The sequence below is a fragment of the Echiichthys vipera genome, assembly GCF_963691815.1.
Source record: "Echiichthys vipera genome assembly, chromosome: 6".
NCBI classification, from domain to species: domain Eukaryota; kingdom Metazoa; phylum Chordata; class Actinopteri; order Perciformes; family Trachinidae; genus Echiichthys; species Echiichthys vipera.
The window spans coordinates 21,399,013-21,422,122 of NC_139831.1; the positions used below are offsets into that span (position 1 = coordinate 21,399,013).

General features: G+C 44.8%; 1 protein-coding gene across 3 annotated transcripts in view; it reads right to left on the minus strand.

The window, feature by feature from the left end:
- LOC310948387 (transcription factor COE1) overlaps window positions 1-23,110 on the minus strand; it is a 55,685-nt gene that overhangs the window by 9,390 nt on the left and 23,185 nt on the right. For all 3 annotated transcript variants that reach the window (XM_083915484.1, XM_083915483.1, XM_083915482.1), the window contains exons 7-11: window positions 15,388-15,469; window positions 14,410-14,551; window positions 11,850-11,980; window positions 9,732-9,858; window positions 1,787-1,875 (exon numbers count right to left, since the gene is read on the minus strand). In XM_083915484.1, the coding sequence (XP_083771610.1) occupies window positions 1,787-1,875; window positions 9,732-9,858; window positions 11,850-11,980; window positions 14,410-14,551; window positions 15,388-15,469 (571 nt within the window). The remainder of the gene's footprint in view (window positions 1-1,786; window positions 1,876-9,731; window positions 9,859-11,849; window positions 11,981-14,409; window positions 14,552-15,387; window positions 15,470-23,110) is intronic.

The window sequence follows — 23,110 nt, forward strand, 5'->3', positions numbered from 1 at the left end:
GCACTGGCTTTGACTCTCATCGACCTCCTGTCTGTCTTTGCCTCTCCATCTCTAACGTCCCTCTGCACCTGCGTCTCCAAACCACTTCCTCTGCTCTCTCTTCTTCTCTCCCATTCTTTCTATTAATCACTCTCTCATGGTCCTGTGCCTTGTCTGTACCTATCAGTCTCTCGTTAGCAAAGGGATCTGTCCAGTAGCTAAACGCAATTAGGCAGCGCTCCAGAGTCGTTCTGATAAACAGATAAATGTGGTTAGCGCCGTGCTGCCTCCCTAGCTCTGCTGCTGTAAGGGGAGACGATTTCCTGGGCGCAGGGTCTCTTCCCGTAAAGTCAGGCCCACAGAGACGTCAACAGGAAGGGGAACCTGATCCAGAGCAGAGCCTGGCCTCGTCTGGCAGGGCGGTCACTCATTAGCCGGCCCCAGACCCCCAGCTCCACCACAACCTTAGCTAAACACCCTGCAGTCTGGCTGCGACTGAGCTACCCAGCACTCCTGACTGCCTGACTATTAGCTACAGCGCAGTATGGGGGCTGTTTTCAGCTGGACACTGGATCATTACAGCGACATACAGAGATAGAACAGACATTGGCAGACATCCCACTCGGCGTGTGTATGTAGGTTCATTAAGAATCCCATCGAAACAGGTGCCACTCGAACCGAATACATTATATTCCCAATCAATTTTATCTCGATTAAGAATTGACTGAAGAACCACAAAGAGGCTTTTGCCAAGGTGACGATGAATGGACATTTGTAGCACAAGAAGTTGCCAGTGTGTGCCCCTCTCCTGCCCCTCGCTCCGATGATTGAGGCCAACAGTTGAGAGAAGTGCGGTCAACAAACTGTTATTACCTCAATAAAGGCACAAATCAATAGAGCTGAAATGAACAACTGGGCCTGCCAGCTACCGCTGTTCATTTAGAAGAGAAAGAGACACAGCAGAGCAAGGGAGGAAGAGGAGGAGAATAGAAGAGATGGATGGATACAAATATATTTAGAGAGATACAGGGGGGGTTGATAGGCTAAAGACCAGAACTCACCAGGACAAGTCTCGCATCCACCAGACATGACACGCGGCGAGGACAAGTGATTTCTCTATCTTCCTTCTGCATCTACCTGGGCTCTCCATCTCTGCCTCATGGTGACTTCCATCTACTGAGTGTGTGTGTGTGTGTGTGTGTGTTTTTGTGCACGTACAACCACAGAGAAGTGTGTATGCATTTCTGTGTGTGCCGGTTTGTGTGTGTGTGTGTGTGCTGGAAGTAATAAAGTCCACCCGGGGTTGACTTCGATCCACTGACCCAGCAGGAGGTAAGACTGGACAGCTATGATGGATCACCTAACCTGCTTCTGCCTCTCTCTTCCTCTCTCTCTCCCTTCAACCTCCTTCCCTCCTTCTCTTCCTCCCTCCCTCCATCCATCCCTTTCCTCTCCCACTTTGCCAGTCTAAATGACCTGATACTCAGTGAAAGGATGAATAGAGTTGCTTGTTCGTTCGCTACGCAAATCAAGTGTTTGTTTGAGCAGAAAATGACCATGAACATATGATAAAATGTTTAAGTGCATACTGCATGGTGTCATGTATGGCCTACTGTCTATAGCACACAGGCCCTCCTCTGTATGTGAGGTCATTTCACCCTTGTGCCATGTCTATCCATACATGCTATGAAACTCTAGAAGTGGTCAATACTGTACGTCTCTGTACCAGAAGACAAATTCCTGTAAAATAATTGCATGTGGCAACTAGCACGAGCAGAGACACATGAGAGGAGTGGAGGCACTGTACCTTGGGTAATCTCTCTTGGTCTCCGGGGTGTCTGGGGATGACCTTCTGTAACCTCTGGAAGCCGTAGTCTATGGTCGGCTCGTTCAGCGCTAAGCACAAACAGACGGGAAGAGAAAAAAACTTTTAATGCTTTATTCTTAATAATGAAAACACCTACTGTTAGACAGCAACTGAGGGGTGCAGCAGGAGGAAAGGCGTGGTGGGAATGACTGAATTAGGCAGAGTTTTACACGAGTATTTCAACATTAAACTAAACACGCTGAAAATGTGGGTGTTCTCTATTAAGTCTGGTGTGTGTCTTTGTTTGCCTGTGATGTAATGAATCTCTCTCTGTCGCCTGCTTTGGTGGTTAATAAAAAGACTGTCAGGAATCAGGCAGAGTGTGTGCGCGTGTGTGTGTGTGTGTTTGTGTGCATGCATGCCTGAATGTGTGTGTGTGTCCTGTGGTCCTGCGTTGATCAGCGACTAATATAAGCAATTACAGAGACTGGTTCCAATATAACAAAGGCTTGATCGCTCCGGGGAACAAGCTAAACACACACACACACACACAGACACACACACACAGACACACACACACACACACACACACACAGACACACAGACACACAGACACACACACACACACACACACACACACACACACACACACACACACACACACACACACACACACACACACACACACACACACACAGTCAGATCATCCAGGCAGCAGGGAGAAAGCACTCTCTCGGCATGCTGTGGTCGTGCTACGGTAATTGAATATGAGAAGATTTACCATGAATATTTAAACATTAGAATAAATACAATGAAGATCTGAGGCTTATAGTACAAACACTTCAGAGGAGGATTGTTGGATAAGTGCTCTCTCCACATAATTCATTCCTAATGTACTCTCTCTCTCTCTCTTTCTCTGTATTTTACCCTCCTCCCGTCTGTTCCTCTTTGTGGGTTGCCTGGGGAGTCAATGTACATACATAGATAACATTCTTGACTACAGCCTATAAGACGCTGCTTTTGTACAGAGTTTGCGGCTTTTACATGTGTGTATTTGTATTAGTATGCGGTTAAAAAGTGAAAGAAAAGGAGCCATTATGCGTGAGGATTCCCTGTTATGTGTCTGTGCCGTCCGTCTGTTTCCCCTGTGGGTCGCAGCTTGGACGTTTCCTGGGGGCTGATGCCCTGCTCGCCTCACATCTGAGCAGCCAGGCTGACTAGGCGGCCCCCAGAAAAAAAGGCCCCTAGAGGCTATGAGTACAAGCTGTCTTGCTGGACCTCTAGTGACTTTGTCATGGCTCCTCCTAACCTGCTCGCTCAAACACACACAGACCAAAACAGAGCAGGAGGAGCGAGAAACGGTGTTGCTCTGTTTTGGCAACACAAACGTATTTGGACAGCTCTCCCAGCGGACCGTTCCAGTAATCCATAAGAGTGAGAGAAAGGAAAGGTGAACAGCTAGAAGCAAAGACAGTCGAAGTGGAGATGCCAGAGGCAGGCTCAACTTCTGAAGAATGACAAGCATTACAGGCCAGCTGGTCCACTGATAAAATAAGCCAAAACAATGCGATGATCACATGCAACAAATAAAGTATGAATTATTTCTGAGGACAAATATTTGACATTACATCCCTATTCTCTGATCTTTCTAAAGCCTTAAGGAGGATTTGCCCTGGATTAGGCCTGCAGTCTGAGGAGAGGATTGTTCCGACAACATCCTCTCCTTCGTCTCAAAGGCTTTTGTTTTTATGATGAATTTTTTATCAGTTCTCCACAATGTGCCAAATGAGCCTCGAGTGAATAATAGCATAAAAAGCCCAAGACATACAGAGATACCTCTTATTACAAATAAAGAGACGATTTTAGTAATTGAGAGAGGAAGTGATACTGTCTCTGCTCATTTTCAAGGACCATAAACCAGAAGAGAAGTATGTCGGGGACAATGCGCAACTACCTGGCTGCGTCTCTTTGGGGATTATCTTGCGTTTTATGCCATTACATCTTTGCTCGATATCTCACATATCACAACAGGAATTAGTACTGGAAAAAAAGAAAAAAACACCCAAAACTCTCCTGCCTCGAAAGGCGAGTGTTGTGCCTTTACACTCCAGGATTCAAAGCACACTCTCCTATACAGGTATATTTATAATCCTTAGCTGTCGCTCTCCAGAAGAGCAAATCAAAGCCAGTAAAACATAACTGCCATAAATAAATGAATAGATGAGCAACAGCCCTGGACTGGAGGGATTCACCTAGCAATCACCCACATCAGATCAGATCAATGCTCATGGAAATTTCATGAAGCCTAGAATCCACACCGCTTCATATTTCACTATAATAACCCACAGAGCCGCAGGGGGAGTGTGTATGAAGGGGTGAGGGGGTAGAAGGAGGAGGAGAGGAGGCAAAGGGTGGTGGGGTGCTGGACGTATGAGCTTAAGGGGAGGAATGATGGGATGGATGTTTTGGGTGGAAAGGTGTGGGGGGGTGGGGGGGGGATTGGGGTTGAGGGATAATTGAGAGGTCAGCACATAGAGTCGTCCTGGAAACATAAGAGAGGAGGAGGGGAAACTACAGTAAGTGTCCAGTAGCCCTGTCTCCTTCTCCTCCTGTGTCACAACACTGTATGTGTGTGTGTGTGTGTGTGTGTGAGTGTGTGTGTGTGTGTGTGTATGTGTGTGTGTGTGTGTGTGTGTGTGTGTGTGTGTGTGTGTGTGTGAGTGTGTGGGCAGTGGGTGAGTGGGTAGTGTACTTGCAGGGTTTGGTAATTGGCTCTGAGGCTTGATGTTAACACCTTAACAGGCCCTCAGACAGTGGGTAAGGAGCTGATCATATCACAACCTTCTGTTTCTCTCTCCTTCTCAGTCTCCACTCCTTTGCCTCCCCTCTCCCTCCTAACATCCTCCTCCTCTCTCCCCCTGCCCCCCTCTTCCCTCCCCGCTGCAGTCTCCAGTGCTCAGGTGTGATCTCATAAGCGCTGCCTTGCGATCGATGCCGCCAGTGGCAGGGGGTTCAATAGCCCTGAATTACGGCTTCATTTCTACCCCCCCATACTCCCACCCTCGCAGATGAGAGCTGCCCCCCCCATCACCCACACACACACACACCCACCCATACCCCCCCCCCCCCACACACACACACATACAACACCCCCACCGACTACTCACAATCCAGATCAATACCTTACAATCTAATTTTTATCCATTTTTCCATAAACCCCGAGATTGCGTTTATTTGCAGAATCCGACAAGCTAAATAAAGCATTGCTTGAACATGTCAGGGAGACTAATGCATGGCTGGAAATTCATACACAGAAAACAGATGAGTAGAGCTTTTTGCTCCTAAAGGAAGGGAGAGGCCGAGGAAGAAGTAAAGGGAGGAGAGGATGGAGAAGAGGAGGAGGAGCAGGAGGAGGAGGGGGAGACGCTAAGAGATTCCACAAATCAATGGAGGTGTGGATGCTACTACAACCTAAGCTCTAATTATCTGTTGCAAAAAGTGCATGTCGAGAGTTAACAATACCTGACAGCACGGATCGTCACTGGGAGAATGCAAATTTCTAGAAAATCCGGAGGAAAAGTGCACGCTTGAATTAAGATATAAGCAAATGTAAGAAATCATTCCCCCGTCGGATGCTGCTCATTTCAGCGGGGTATAAAATAATCTTCGTTCGAAATTCATTTACATCATCATCATGGACCAGATGCTCCTGTAATAAGAACGGAGCGCGCTAAAGAGGGAAGACAAGCCACATGGTGCAGAAAATTTATCTCAATCTCAAATAGAGGTGTGAATTTCCTCACTGTTAAGACTGTGTGCAGTAAACGTGAATGTGTGCAGCTATCTCAGCTGGCCCTGTCTCCAGCTGGAGACCAGCCGTTTTAATCAACAGCAGGCCTCCACCCGAGCTCAATAAAAGACAGCATTCACAAATAGGAGCAAGACAAGTAATTGACCAGCTCGTGGTTGCACCTCACTTTTATTGCCAGATGACTGCATGCTGCATTTGTGTCCGTGATGTGTGAATGTGAGTTTCTGTAGGTGTATTGCATGTGCATTTGAATGCAGAATATATCTGAGAGTCTATGTTAACAACAGATTTTGTCACTGATTCTGCAAATTTGCACTAACATCATGATATGCACACAGTCAGCATCAGATATATAACTAATGTGAAGTAGTCAGTTGTGTGTAACAAGCAGATTTAATCACTATGTGGAAAAGCTTAATTAGTGCTAAAGTTAATCAGAGTATGTTCATGCTTAAAACCCTTCTCTGTGTGTTACTCCAGTGTCTATCTTGTATTGAATGACAGACAACTGACAGTACTTCCTCCACTCCTAAAACTAATTTGGAGCCCAGAGGCAGGCGGAGAGAGACGGAGAGAGAGAGAGACTTCAGCAGCATCCTGACTGGTTTAAATTCTGTTCTTGACTTTTGTCTTTTACCTCACTTTTCCAGCTCCTCCTCACGGCAACTGAGTGATGTTTCCTACACACCTAATATGCACTCAGCGCTGAAAAACTACCCCTAATGTTTGTGCGTGCGTGTGTGCGGATGCGTGTCGGTGCGCATGGTGCCGGCCTTAATGTGAGCCAGCAGAGCCTTTTAATATCAGCAGAAGCTGTAGTAGAAGCACTAAGCAGACAAGGCTGCATACTGAGGAGGGAGGGATTGCCTTTTGAACGACAAGCGTGATTCATCAACTCCCCCAATCTATGGCCAGTATCCCTGTGTCACACACAAACACATACACGCACACGCACGCACAAACACACACACACACACACACACACACGCACACACAAACACACTCACGCACACACACACACACACACACACACACACACACACACACACACACACACACACACACACACACACACACACACACACACACACACACACACACACACACACACACACACACACACAGTGCCCTAGTGGCAGAGAGTATTATCACTCTATATTGCATGGAGAAAAGAAAAGGGAGAGCATCTCTGATGAATGTTACAAAGACAGCAATTCAGTAAAAGGTGATACACAACCAAACATGGAGATGCATTTGTACGGGGGAGATGGGGAGAGAGGGGGGTGGGCAATGACCTGATAATGAGAGAGAGAGAGAGAGGGAGGAGGGGGGGGGGATTAGGGAGAGCTCTCAGCCCCAGAGGTGCGTAAGGCAGAGGGCAGAGAGAGGAACAGAAGGGGGATAAGGGGATAAAAAGACAGAGGAAGAGCAGAGAATGAAAAAAAAAACATTCTTTTATTCTTATCAGTGGAGAGCTTAATTGCCTTTGATGAGTCTAATTGGAGCTTTCTGAAGTCTAATGGCAGAGGAGTCCTCAGAGACGGCAGAGGACACATTACTGTAATAGCTTCTCTCCGAATCTCCTCTGCACCAAAAGTCCCCTGCCAGTCTCCTCTGTCCTGCACTACAGCTCAAATTTTTCCATTCAGCGCCGGACGGTTGTGGAGTTTCAATGATCAGGCAAAGGAAGGTGGAGGGGGGTAAACCTATAGATGGGTTACATGTGTGTGTGTGTGTGTGTGTTTGTGTGTGTGTGTGTTTACGTGTTGGGTATTTTTGCAAAGTAGCGGTAGCAGCAGAATTGGGTATGTGTTGACTTAATTAGGTCTGTGAGCTGCTCGCTTTCCTTTCCTCAGCTGAAGTTGATTAGCAATGCCAGCTGTCCCCAATGTAATTCAGTGTGCGCATGTGTGTGTGATCGTGCGTGCACATGTAATATATGAGTATATGCATGTCTGCGAGTGTGGGGTTGTGTTGACGTGTGTGTGTGTGTGCTAGCTGCCAGCTGCCACGCAGTGCTGCCAATCCTCCATGATTAGTACCCACTGGCAACTGGGCTCAAACTGGTGCCAAACAGACCCAGGAGGGCAACATGGCCCATGGTAATCCTCCATCCCTCTTTCCCATCCTTCTCCTCTATTCCTTTCTCATCCACCTCTCTCCACTCTCATCAATTGCTTTTTGTATGCTCCAAATGCCCTGCTCATCCGCTTGTTGCCTCTCATCCAACATACCACATGTGAGCAGGTTCTTCCTCACTAGGAAAATGTGAAATAAAAAAAAAAGGGGTGATAAAGAAGCTGTGGAGAGGTACAAATACCTGCTGAGGGTACAGAGCGGTGGCTGAAGTGAAGTGTGTGAAGAGTAGAACTGGGATCTATGCCTTGATACGGTTGACTGTGTCACAGTGAAGGTGCCAGCTCTTGGCAAGCATCTGCACAGTGTGTGTGTGTGTGTGTGTGTTCAGCTCCCAGTAGATGACCTTTTGCTACCCCTCACCTGTTGAGATTTTTCTTTGTGCCTCCATGGAAGCCAAGAGGCAGTCAGAGAGGAGAGAGGGGATGAATTCATCCAAAGAAGCAAGTTTTGAATAAGTGGATGTGACAAGGGGAAAGAGTGGAGGGCTGGGAAGAGATAGGGCGTTTATGCATACGGTTCCCACATGTCTGGCACATTAAAAGGCTGCACACACATATGCACACCTACACACACTTATATACACACAGCTCTGTGAGTTTGGCAGAGTACGGGCTGTTGGACAGCTCTGGCATGGCAAAGGCTGCCCACCCATCTGCCCTCTGTCTTAGTAATGCAGTTACTTGTCAATGTGCATATGTGTGCTTGGAGTACATTCACACATACGTACAAACACAGGCGGCCTATGGCAGCCTTTCCCGTAAGTACACAAACACAGAGTCATAATTATGACGCATGGACATGGATTCCATCCATGCACAGTAATTAGGACACACACAAAATGCAGAAAAGGCATGTCGGTGATGTGACACACACGCTTTCTCTCAATTATGATTTTGTCAAATGTTGGCAATTCCAGCCGGGGTTTACAGCCTAAGTCTATCAGTGGTTGAGATTACAGACAGATTTATGTGATTCGCAACCTCCCCCGGGACCTGTGGTCTCGCATTGGTTAATCACCGCTTCACATTCACTCTCTCTGCCGCTCTTTTCACGGCACAGCTATAACTCTGCACCGATATGCTCTATTCATGCCCCTGCACTCACTGTCGAAAATCACACTCTCCTCATGTACCGCTTCCTTTGTGAATCACGCCTTCGACAGGGTTAAATCTCAAATAATCCCCCTAATCAAAAGGTTAAACCTCCTCCTGACCTTCACCTGCTTCATAAAAGAAGGCAAACACTTTTCCTCCTCTGATCAGTAGGCATTTACACTGAATTATTGAGTCGTGTTATTGAATTTTAAATTGTTTAGCATGCACATTTCTTTCCGCATAGACGGTGTAGAGAAAATGACAGTAGCACCACGTACACAGTCGGACTAAAGGTCCCATAGTCTTAAAGGTGCCATACTGAAAAAGTGAGATTTTTTAAAAATATAAAGCAGGTCAAGGTGCTATATAAATACTGTGAAAGTATCAAAAATGTTTAATCCACAGAGAAATGCACAAAGTCCATATTCAACTATGCTAGGTAGAAAGTGTCGCTACAGTGCTGTTACAGTCATTCCCTGACTGGGATGACAGTGAGAGCTGAGAGCGCAGATGCAAAAGACCCAGAAACACTGACCAATCAGAACTGACTGGGCTTTTTCGGGAGGGGGTCTTAAAGAAACGCACTAAAACAGAGCGTTTCAGACAGGGGGTGAGTACAAATATATTCAGAGAGACAGTAGGAGAAAAATAATGTGTTTTTTAACATTAATGCATGTAAACATGTTCTAGTAGAAACCCAAAAGACAAGTATGTGCGTGGAAATTAGCATGATATAAGGCATTTAGGGTCATCATCACATGTTATGTGATTATAGCTTTTTTCCCCACTTTTCTCTAAAGGTACATTGTTGTTCATGGGATAAAACTGGCAGCAGATAGGTAGATGGGAGCTACATTATCTCTGTTAATTAGTGTCATTGGTACGTGTTAGTGTATAGTACCTGTATAGATGAAGCGTCCAGGTGTGCCTTTGCAGAACTGTTTGGATTTGTAGGACAGCGTGACCTCCACCACCCCGGGGATATGTCTGGGAGGAGTTTGCACACGAATGGCATGGGGGGTGATCAGCTACAGGAGAGGCAGAGAGGGCGAAAAGATTAATGCAATGAAACTTCATATCTAAACATGTGCTCAGGGGACTATTCTCGGCTTGCCTCAGACCTTTCCTTTGCAGCTTTTGACTTTCTTTCTTTGTATAATCAGCCTGAAAATGATGTGTTAGCGCTAAAGCCCTCAGGTGGCCTCATAGCCTGAGGCAATGTCACTGTGAGGCTCAGGATGGTTATCAGTGCTGACATGGACTCTGTAAGAGGGGTTCAAAAGCAGTTATCTGTTTATGAATAAAACACACCTTCCTCTGCATACATCTATTACGTAGTATAAGTAAACGTATAATATGCTCATTTCCACTGCCCCTGTCTCTGTCTGTCAGCTGAGGCTGTCGAGCAGCCGTTAGCCACATTAAAGCACCACTGTATCTTAAACAGGCTCACTTAGTGTGGTTGATGAGCCTACTCTCCACGTATGTCTCTGTGTGCATGCTGAAGTGTCTTTGAAGGAAAAAGGCAAGAAGACAAAACACAGACGAGACCTTACTGAGTGCTTGTTTTTTCTGCACGCTATAGTCAACTAGCACTCAAAACTAGCAGTGCTCAAAAACTATCAATGCCTCTGCCAGCAGCTATCGTGTATGTGCATGTGTGTTGTTCTAACTGTCCCTTTCATTGCTCACTTAGCTATGCTTTCATTCCTCCATTGTCTGGCCCCACTCACCTCTCAGCGAGATAATATAGGAGCTTTTTATAGAATTATTCCTTTACTAAAGAGAAAGCTGTTTAGCTGCGCCGCTCACTGACCTTCAATTTCACACATACACTACATTTACATTTTAGTCATGTGGCAGATGCTCCTTACAAAGAGATTCATACTGTAAGGTGTGCACATATTCCACGAAGGCAGATACTAACATAATAAAGACAGGAAGGGAGTTGAGAAGAGATATGACACAAATAAGAACTGCTACGGAGAAATGAGAAAGCAGGCCGATCAGATTGTGAAATATTTTTGATATGGTTTTACAGTAGAACGGCAATTAAGGATCTCTTACATTATTAATTCATCTACTTATTATTTTTTCAGTCACCTGACCTCAAATAGATTGAATTTACATTTGAAACACAGAAAAGATGAAAACCTTCACATGAGAAGCTAAAACCAACAAACGTTTGGCATTTTACGTGAACATTCTGTTGATCAATCTCCTAAAGGTCCCATATTTTGAAGTGAGTTTTCCATGTCTTTTTTTATTTTAAAGCAGGTCAAGGTGCTATATAAATACTGTGAAAGTATCAAAACGCCAAATCCGTAGAAAAATTCACACAGCCTGAATTAAGAAACTGTGACTTTAAACGAGCTGCCAAGACTTCTGTACAATTATGTCTGTACAACTGTCTGTACAACTGTCTGTACAACTGTCTGTACAACTGTCTGTACAACTGTCTGTACAACTGTCTGTACAACTGTCTGTACAACTGTCGATACAGTAATTCCCTGGCTGCAGTGATGGTGCAGAGATACAGAGAGCACAGATGCAGAAGACCCAGAAACACTGACCAATCAGAGCTGACTGGGCTTTTTTGCAAGGGGGGCCTTAAAGAAACAGGCACTAAAATGGGGCGTTTCAGACAGTATGAGAAAAATAGCGTGTTTTTAAACATTAAAGCATGTAAACATGTTCTAGGAGAAACTCAAAACTCAAGTATGAACCTGAAATTTGCATTTTGGGACCTCTAATATTTTGTGCTCTGGATGGACATACCATATACGCACATACACACATACGCACACACACACACACACACAAACACACACACACACACACACACACACACACACACACACACACACACACACACACACACACACACACACACACACACACACACACACACACACACACACACACACACACACACACACACACACACACACACACAACACACACACACACACACACACACACACACACACACACACACATACACCATATGGTGACTAACCTCACTCCAGACCAGCATGGTTCCAAAGATGACCTGCAGGCCGTCAAAGAAGTTGTCCCCTATGATGATGACAGTAGCGCCCCCTGTGGTCCAGCCTTCACTGGGGCTGATGGCTTTGATGCTGGGGGTTGCTGCAAGAGTAACAGGCAAAATAGATTAGATGCTAACTAACCTAATGACAGCCCATAAAGGTATTTTCCATCGGCATAATGTACAGTCCCCTCTTCTTCTTTCCATCCCTCTCACACACACATACACACACATCACCTCTCTGCTCTCTCCCAGGGGTCGGGGGCGAGCGAGGAATACTAATCAGAGTGATTATACGCACCCCGTTATTAAACATCACCCCTGCCCTGTGTGTGAGGGCAGCGGCGATGCGCTTGTTTTATGACACGTGGCAAAGCGTGCAGGCGTGTAAATGTCAGGTGTGCTGAGTGTCTGATCAAAGGCCATGCAGCCGGGGAGCAGAGCAGAGCCAACAGTAGCTCTGCCCTCTGAATACACCGCCTTCATTAACCAAACACTTAGCTCTTGCTCAGCTGTCTTTTCCATATATCTATGTAGCTACTGTATCTCAGTGCCTGGCCACTGTCTGAGCATGTGACCATGCAGGCTTGTTCCAGCTCCTGCTTGGATATTTGTAATGCATTTTGTAAGCTTTCAATGTTTTCTCTAAAAACATATTCTTTATGTCTTTATCAGACAAAGTACATGGAATAACAACTATAAACCACATTTTCAATAACTGGTATTCAATGTGCTTTTTGACCTTATCCGTTGGTATTATGGACTTGGAGATTACTGGATGTGATTGAAGAAAAGAACAGCATTGGGAAAATACATGTTTATACAAGCTAAATCTCCTCTCCTTAACAGATATGCAGCTTGTCAGACATGCTGTAATTCTGTAAAGCGGCATAATCCACTTTAGAATAGGCTGACTTTTTTTCCCTGCAGCCTAGCCTTTGCTCTTAGCCTGACTCCCTGTTTCGTTGATCCTCCCCAACAAGCTGGAATGATATTTAGCCCCCCGATACGCCTGCAGAGATCAACGTTCACCAAGCAGCAATCTGTGGCCGTAATCATGGCCTAAGATGCCTCCTTTTCACAGCCGCTGATATTATGTGCGCTCCATGTGTATGTGTGCGTTTGTGTGTGTGTGTGTGGATTAACCAGATGGTGGAACGTGAATCCATGTGATAGGATTATACTTTGGGGTGTTCCTCGATGCCATCTGTTCAACTCTATGCACTGCTCATCTATTACCGCCTGAAATGGGCCCCCAAAGTTGTGTATCCTGCACACAAACTCCCACTACACACTCACACACACACACACGCACACATACACACACACACACACACACACACACACACACACACACACACACACACACACACACACACACACACACACACACACACACACACACACACACACACACACATACAGAAAACAAAAAAGAGAAACTGCTGCCTTCCTTTATTATAATTTCATCCTTTCTTTATGCACTATTACCCCTTCCTCCTTTCACGCCTACATCTCCCTCTCACTCCTGTTGTTCCTCCTTCCAACTGCCATCATCAGGAGAGTAGAAAATCAGAGAAGAGGAAATTCCCAAACAAATCTCTCTGACACAGGGAACATCTGTTGGCGTACTGTGTGTGCTCTGTTTTTGGTGTAAGATACAAGTCTCCCAGACGACTCCAATATGTCTTGTCTTTGTGAACTTTTCTAATCATTTGTGAGACCAGTCGCAGGAACAAGTGGTCCACCTTACCTCTGGAGAATGGTCATTAGGAAGACTCAACCATAACATTCGATCTTAATGCAATTTATTGTAGGCCATCATGTAAATCCCTTCTTAGTTTTTTGTCATTATCATCCCTGAGGTTGACTTTCCTCAAAGAAAAAAAAATATGTTTCTCTTATTCAATGTCTGGGAAATCGAAATGAGAAAATAACTGGATTAGGGACTTGGGAATCAGTGCGGGCTCCTAAATCATGTGCACATGTCATTATGAAGTATTAAAGGTTTGGGTCTGACTGTGCATGTGGGGGTGTGTGTGTGTGCATGTATGGCTAAACCTGAGGGATGGGGAGTGATGGAGGGTTGGAGGATAAAAGCAGGTCTCCAAGGAAATAAAGCCAGTGTTGGCTTTAAGCAGAACAGACCTCATAAGACACATAGTGCTTATGCGAGGCAGAGTAGAAGGCCCAGAGGCAGAGACCTGAGGGGAGCAAGCCACAAGGGAGAGACAAGAGACTCACTAGCTACCACTCTCTCCTCTCTAAGCTTGAGTTTGAAACCCTACAAGGGAGGAAAGTGAGAATCCGAGAGGAAGCAGGAGAGAGATAAGAAAGACAGCAAGAGAGCAGGTTTGAGAGGGATAGAGCGCAGATAGAAGAGGGGTTGAGTGCGTAGCCAGACAGGGGGGGTAAGGGGTGAGAGAGGGAGGGAGGGGAGGGGAGTTAGACAGAAAGAAAGAAAGTGAGGTAGACAAAGAAAGCTTGTGAGAGAGAGAGAGCCTGGGTGTTTTGTTCCCGCTTTTAATACCGTGTTCCAGGTAGGATGGTGTTCCTTCTGAGGGGTCCAGTCTTCGAGCTCGGCGCCCGTGTTTGGAGTTGTTGTGCACAAACATGTTGTCGGAGACGGCCAGGACGTGACCCTCCACGCTCACTGTAGTCGACACAACCACCTGAGAAAGAGAAAGATAGGTGGAAACGATGAAACTATAATAAGCCTCACTTTGATATGTAGTGGTGTGTGTGTGTGTGTTGTTGAATCTAAATTATGAACAGGGCATTATACATTCCTGTAAAAGCTTATGTGGATCCAAGACTTTTATTTTGAATTAATATTAACAACACCAAAATAGTTCTTATTTTTCCTATTAAGACAAGTACAACTTTGTCTTGTTTAAAAACTGCTACCACATGTGTTGCATTTCAGATAGCTTTACTTTCTGTTCTGGATTAACTCTGTTCACTTTAAGTGTTTTTGCAATCTATGTGATGTTATTGTTAGTAATCTTAACCCTGCAATAGCAAATTTTTGGCAACAATGAAAACAAGCTGTGAATGCAATTACATTACATTATCGCCTTAAAATAGTTGTGGCGAAGCTGTTGGCAAACAGTTGCCTATTTACAAATCCAGGAGACAGAGAACAACGTTAGCATGCATTTGGAGGGGTGTTTTAGAGCCTTTTCACTGAAAACAACTTCCTGCTGCAGCTGTAAACAACAGTAAGAGCAGTGAGGGTGAACCAGTATAGTAAAGTTGCGGGCCGGAAAATCGAAAGAATAGATTCTTCTTCACAATCTTATCTATCATTTGTAATGTTAATGCATAATCTGCTCTCTTTTCTCCTGTATTTAACGAGAGAAAAACACACAGAGCATTTATGTGAGAGAGAGACCCTGTGAATGTCTGGTGCTTTGTGAAAAATCTCATGAAAGACAGTCCAAGAAAATGTGTTTTTCTTGTCCACTGTACAACACATACTGTATGTAGGCATGCAGCTGCATCTCACCTGAAATCGCCTCATGTCTCGAGGGTTCCCTGCATTCTTTAGGCAGTTCTGGTTACACTTCAGGAAGAACTTGAGGAAGAACCTGCATATGCAGAGACAGAGAGAAAGGAAACAAATGAGTTAGTGAAAGAGCAGCTGTCTGTCACTGAAAATACAGTATGAGCTACATCAATGAAGATACAAGATACAAATAAAACTAATAAAACAGAGGTGGCAGACAAGGCTCATACACTATCCCACCGTCATCCATCAGTTGTTTATGACAAAGGGAGTTTTCTATGTAGAAACAGCTCCGGGATATTGAGTAAGATGCTACCTTGTATATCCATCTCCGAGCTTGCCATAAACTCACCGGGGCAGACGTCCCCCCCCCCCCCCCCCCCCCCCGAGCTGCAGAGCCGTGTTACGGAGGTTGTGCTGTAGCTACTATGCAGCACAGTGTTGCCATTCCTGCCTCTCTCAATCTCAGTGTGAGAGACCACATCAACAGCACCTGCCATGCATTATTAATAGGCTGAGATGGCAAGTATGGCTACCCGCATCAATACTTAATGAGGGAGGGAGGGAGGATCGGAGGATGGGGGGGGGGGGGGGGGGAGCACCAGAGGCCTGAAAAGCAGAAAGGGGACGGCTGACAATTTATTCCCTTGCCCCACCCCAAGGCTTGAAGCCAGACAACTTCTTCTTTAAGTGTAACTACAGTACATTACATCTCTCTTCTCTCCCTTCTGCATTGTCTGTCTCTCTGAAAAAAAAAAAGCCTATATCAAATGAACCGCGAGAATAAACAACACTGTGTACAAATAAACAGGAACCCTCAAAAGGGGGAAAATAAAACTACAAGATTTCCCGGTCCCCTCCCCTCCTCCTCCTCCCTTTGAGGTAGCTCAAAGAAATGCTGACAGCTGAAAGTGCTTACAATTCAGATCTCCACCAGCCACAGAGAGAATCACTCCTTTGCTCAGCTTTTCTTTCATATGTCTTATTTTCTACCCTCTGTTCATTTGTTATGGCTAGGATTCTGCACTGGGCAGCGTGTTTGGAGCCAACTGCCTTAGATACAATCATGCACGAGCAAACGCATCTCACATACACACACAGACGTGTCAAGAGAAACACAGTAAGCAGCGATGTGCCTTGGACAATTGCCTTATCTAGAAAAGAAAAGAATAGCAAAAAGCAAGAGAGCAAAGAAGATAAATGGACAGACCAGAGTTCTGTCTCATTTCAAGGGCCAGCCTACTGCTGTGCGCATTACAAGCATCTGATGTAACACGAGAACTTGTGAATTTATCCCTGACAACTTTTAAATGCATGACAGCTGGTTAGTGGTAGACGCTCTTCTTCAAGTGAGGGAGAAAAAGCCTCTTATGATCTGAATAACAAACTGTCTTTCTCTGCCTCTCTCTCTTTTTTTCCCCTCTTTGTTTGTGTTCTGATTTACGATCTCGCTGGCGCAAGAGGCTAAATCTGAATGAGAAGGGGAGAGGAAAAAAGGGGGGAGAGAGAGAAGGAAGTAGAAAACAAGAGGAGAAAAATGATAGAAAGATAGACAGACGGACGAGGTAGAGAGTATGTGAAATCGGAAAGGAGAGACAGACCACCCTCCTGTATATTTTAGAAGCTGTAGGCCAATATCTCAATAATTCATGAAGCACAGAGATGGAGGGTTTTTTTTTCTTCACAGTGGCTGCTGGACCCCACAGGCTGAGGGTCTACCAACTTTCTTATCTCCTCGAGGTCAGAGAGCAGCCTCACAGACAGCTGTGGACCACATCCACTTGTCCAACATACCTTCCTGACTGCACCTCCTGTTTAATTCATCGACTTCGCTCTTTTCCCCAACTCTCCTTCTCCTCCTCCTCTGAGGTAATAACGATAGACCGATGATGGATAAGTGGGTAGAGGAAGGTTAGGGTCACCAGTGTCAGAGGTGACCAAATCAGTGGGTTAAATATTAGCGTTTGGATTGGAGAGAGGAGGTGGTGGAGGAAAAAGAAAAAAGTGAGACTGTGCTGAGCTACAGAGTGCAAAAAAGAGACAGTATGGAGAAAGTCAGCATGCCTCATCTGCTCAGCCACCATGCCAGCGTGTCCCCTCGATCTCCTTGCACGCGTGGATCATCTGATTCATTATTTACATGACTTAAGGTGTTTGGAGTCAGCCGCATGGAAACATTACAAAACTGCAGCTTGTTGATTCCTCTGTGCCCTATCTCATCTCCCCGGGAGCCAGGGGACTGAAATCACCACTGCACACATTTACATGGATCAACAGAGTGTGGGTGTGTAAGCAAGGGTGGGGGGTATGGGTGGGTGGTAGCGGGATAAAGAGCAGTGCGTGTTGATTTGCAATAGCAAAGAGATTACCATAAGGATTTATGGATAATGTGATTGACAGCTGAACAGTAAATATGGACAGATAACTGACGATAGCGATAATTCTCTCATTTGCTCATTTCAGCTCTCTATTATCATGTTTTCCCCGCATCATTGGAAACAAACATTTAGCGTTGTTCTGTTACATATGTTGACTTTTAGACGACCTTCTTCAGACGTACCCCCACGTCAACTATCAAATCCGACACCATCCGCCGTGTTCAAAATGTGTTTATTTCAGCTGATTTTACCGTGGTTGCTTTAACAAAACAAAAGTGGATGTTGCAGTCTTTTTTCATTTAATTAAATAGTCTATGTTTGGGTCAGTTCATGTTTGCATTTGCAGACTATTTGAACTGTTTATTTTCCACTAAGTATGGACAATAATTTGAAATGTTCTCTCTTAGCTAAATATTTAAAAGCATTTATCAATTTCTTCTCTTCTCACTTGCTAACTGTTTATATAATGTTCATGGCGACCAAGCAGCAACCTACAGGGCTGTTCCTCAAATGGCCAGTTGGCTTGGCTCTAAAAACGAAATCCATATCCAAATAGACCTCCAATGTTAAAATGCCCAACTTTACGGCAGGAATAAACATGTTTACAGCAGCTGGTACCTAATAGTTTTGGTCTCTATAGCTAATTTTCCTGTTCCTAACAACTGAACAGGGATATTTTTTATATGTCACCCAATTCAATTACATAAGGGCTTGAAGTTATGCATACGTGGGTGCCGCCACAGATGGCTAGCATATACTTTTCATTTGTCCCGTCACGTATTTGCCCATTGTTGGGTTAGCTGGGATTTAGGAAGAGTGGTGATGGTCGAAGCCACCCACATTGCGCTTCATTTTGGCTCTTCAGAAACACATGGGTGACGTCATGGAGATTACGACTATATTTCATACAATCTTAATGGCATCGGACTTGTGGTTGGTGGGAGGTGTGTATTCGGGCAGTCAGCCGACTATGGCTGGTAGTTTATCTGTTATTGTGACACTGCATTTACTAAATACCTGCATCATACCAATGTCACAAATGTGTAAATATGTTTTCAATCCAAACATAATTTCTGTTTCTTCTTGAATTAGCAAGCCCACAATCTCCACATGTACTGCCTAACAAATGATTTACACAATGACATAAATATTCAGTTCAATCCAGCCTTTAAAGCAGAAAATAGTGAATTCAATCAGAAATGATCTCAGTTATCAAAGTAATATTTCATCACTCTCTATCATGAAACAATACCCATATGGTCACTGTCAAAGAAACCATTTTTAGGACACTGAGCTCAGATCTGTACATTTTCTGGACATTTGGGGATTTTTACAACCTTAAGAGCAACTGCATATATTCTAAAGTTACACATGAATTACATGTTGTATATTTATTTAGCAACATGGTTAAAGGGAGAAGGCTTTCTATCATTATGCACTGAGATAGAATGTACAGACTATTGATTAACTCAAACTGCATGTCATCTTAAAACATAAAGAATCAGTAGGTTTACAGAAAAGTGTCCTCTCCTGCAAACATTTATGCTTGGATTATTGCCTCCTCTACCTTATTTGTATTTGTGACTCTTGCTGATTTTTCAAGCTGTTTCACTGTGCAGCTCCACTTCACAGCTACAAATATTACCACTGCAAATTGCTGCGCCGGCTGTATTAAATGAAATAAAACCATTTTGCTCTCACGTAATTACCCCCAAATCCAGGAACGGCTGTGGAAGTGAATTTGTGTAAATAACTGCTTGGCCTCTTGAAGCCTCGTGGCATAAATTTGTAACAGTGAAAAAAACGAACGAATAAACACATGGAGCCGGTCGCCGGAGTAATTTAATGATCTCACACTTTCATCATATCATAACGGGCATTATTTGTCACTTTGGAGCAATTAAACACAAAATCACCCTCTGCCCATAAAAAACAAAACAAGGAAAGCAATTATAAACACAACTTTTAAGTAATCCCTGTAGCATCTAAATATTATTACTGTGGTGATAAAGATTGTCTAAGCGATTAGCTAACAGCAAGGAAGCCTCCGAGGGACAATTCTGTTATATTTTCTAATAATTTTCCTACATTACGAACAAATGAGGTAAAGACTTGTTTTCATTGTCAAATTCAACATGGCTAACTTTAGAACTGTGTGTTTTTTATCCTTCTCAATAGTTCTGGTTTATTCATCTTTTCACCCTTTTGTTACACACTGCGCTGTACATCTTTGTGCCTCAATTCTTTATTCTTTGCCCCTCCTCTCTCTGTTTTGTTCTGATGTCGATTTGCTGTAAAAATGGCTGTGGGTGATGCCATAACTCAGCCCTCTCTTCTCCCTCCATCCATCTCTGCCGCACAGATCATCTCCAGAAGAAAAGCACTGTGTCTGCCTCCTAATATGCTTCATGAGGTGTGTAATTCACTGTGCTCCAGAGGGGAGCCATTTGTCTCGGGGGTTAACTAAGTGACACAACAGCACTTCCCCATGCCTGTTACCACCGTGGGACATGTTGAACTAATCTAGGCAGGTAGAGGAATGGGAGTTCCTGCACTTCAGCAATTAAGCATTAAGATTTGTTGAGGAAGTCGATCCTAATGAAGTCAGAGGCGAGTTGATATTAAATGTTAACATTTGTAAGCAAATATAACGTTACAGCGGGGTGGAAAAAAAAGTGACAAATAGGCGACCAAACTTAGAGTGAAGTCTATTGCTCTGAGAGAACCGAATGTCTTCCTCAACTCCTGTTTTGTGTATTTTCTTTTCCTCCCCTTGTGTTTCACTTCTCATATTCTCTCTTTGCTTTGCAACTGCTTCTCTTGCCTTTTCCGCTATGCATCACTGACACTTCAACCGAGAGCCTGACTGGCTTGTTTTCGTGGTGACCTGTCTCCCTGCCTGCAGTATATGTTTAAGCGTGGAAGCACACACACACACACACACACACACACACACACACACACACACACACACACACACACACACACACACACACACACACACACACACACACACACACACACACACACACAAACACACACACACACACACACACACACACTCACTAATTTAGGGAGATTTATGAGGGGGGCCTTGCACCAGGAGCCATGTAGGCTGACCTCAGGAGTGTAGGGGGGCACTGGTGGGGGAGGCGGACTGGCTCCATGGGTGGGGGGGTTGGGGAGGACATTAATAATCTAGAACCAGGTCTGTCTCTGGGCCTGGCCCTGGGCCTTAGATACCAAGGCCGTAACGGTCTGCAGTGTCCCAGTTTACTTGGAGAGAAACATCAAGTTTAACACGGCTTACTAAAATCTGATGGATGGATGCAAAGACTAAAAAAAGTACAAAACAAAAAAGAAAATAAGCAGCAACACATATTGAACACCCAAGAACATGGAGGTAGATAGACAAAGAGAGACCATCTCACACACATACAACCACACACTTCGCTCCATTCCTTTGGAGTGCTACTCCTCAAAGTAGCAGTGAGCACCTCTATATTGCCCTCATGTCTATCTTAAGTGTCATGATTTATTCAAATAGAACATCTCACTGCGCTGAAAAATTCATTTCCAGCTCGCTCCGTGCATCGTCCCTTCCTCCTCCACGTCTCTATCTGCTCATGTCATGTCAGCTGAATTTGCCCCGTTGTTAAATATTTCTTAGAACAAATGGACCCTGGAGGAGGGAGACGGTGGGTCAGGGAGGATCCGCGCTGTGCCTTCGCCCACTAAGGGAGATGCCCCACTTGGGAGAGATCACTCCTCGCTTCCCCCAGAGCCGGAGCTCCAGTCCCAGCTTGGGGACAGAAGTCCCAGAGACACTTATCCAATTGTGTTTCATCCATTTCATCCAAAAAGGGATCATTCAAAATTCAACTGAGAAATTGTGCAAGGAGCATTGAAAGACAGGCAATGATATCTCTCCTGCTTATAGGAATGTAGGAGAAAGGAGTGTTGGGTTCAACAACTTGTAGCCTGATAACATCGCTACCTGTGGACTGGCTTTACACCAGAGCACTGGGGGAAAAAATGCAACCAAATAAACATTTTTGCGTGCGTGTGTGGATGTGTGTGTATCAAAGCCATGATGAATAAGAGGCTGTCTAGGTGATGGACAAGCTTGGCAGGCAGTGCTGATTGAAACACTTCCTCTGTCAGGGCCTGGCCCATTAATCTGATGGAGACAGAGACAAAGGGAGGGAGAGAGAGAGGGAGAGAGAGAGAGAGAGAGAGAGAGAGAGAGAGAGAGAGAGAGAGAGAGAGAGAGAGAGAGAGAGAGAGAGAGAGAGAGAGAGAGAGAAAAGCTCCAGGCCCCTAGACCACAAGAGTAATGAAGGGTCCTGGTCCCTCTCACCTCAACTCTGTCCTGCCATGCTGGGACACTCTGCTACCCTGTCCAGCCCGAGCCCTGCCCTCGTGGGACTGACCAGTGAATAATGGCCCTGTCATCAGCTTGGGTAGACGCCGCTGCACAGCCGAAGGGTCTGTGTGACCGCGTTATGCCCGCCTCCCTATACGCAGTCATTTACCCTAACTGCTCTCCTCTCTACCTTAGTTGAAGACTGATGTATTCATATTGAATAGTGTTGATTTAAGCACATGTTAAACTTAATGCATAATGCATCGACTATATATAGCTTGATAAAGAGCATTGTGTCAACCCGGGACCAGCCCCATACATTGTGGGGATGAATGTACCGCTTGCAAAAGTTCTTTCTTTTTGTTCCATTTAAGCACCGTATTAAATCATAACTATGACTATGACTGTACACAGGCTCAAGGTTATGTTTCTAAATGCAGCAGGATCAGAAATCAGAAACTTAATTAGTGTGCCGTTTGTTCTCGGGTGAAAAGTTGTTCCAAATGGGTCTTGAGGGAGGGATATTGAAGCAGAGAGCGGGAGAGACTAAGAAAAGTGTGTGTGACGGAGGGAGATTGATACTGAACAGAGACTTATTGCTCGACTGGTGTGTGTGTGTGTGTGTGTGTGTGTGTGTGTATGTGTGTGTGTGTGTGAGTGTGTGTGTGTACGTGCGTGCGTGCGTGCGCGCGCGTGTGTGTGTGGACATGTGCACATGTGTGTTTTGGCCTTGCATCCCTCTGTGTTTATCAAACATATTACAGCTCCTTCTAGATTCCTCACCTGCACACCCCCAGCCTGCTACATATGGCCCACCAATCACAAAATAAGGAATCATGCATATATTAGCATAGCTAATGGCCTACACTCTCCATTTAATATGCTAATTTCCTGAAACATTACTGAATGCCGTCTGTTCTAAATGAATAAATTTGAATCGCAATTAGAATAATCCTTTATAATTAATGAAAACTGTCAA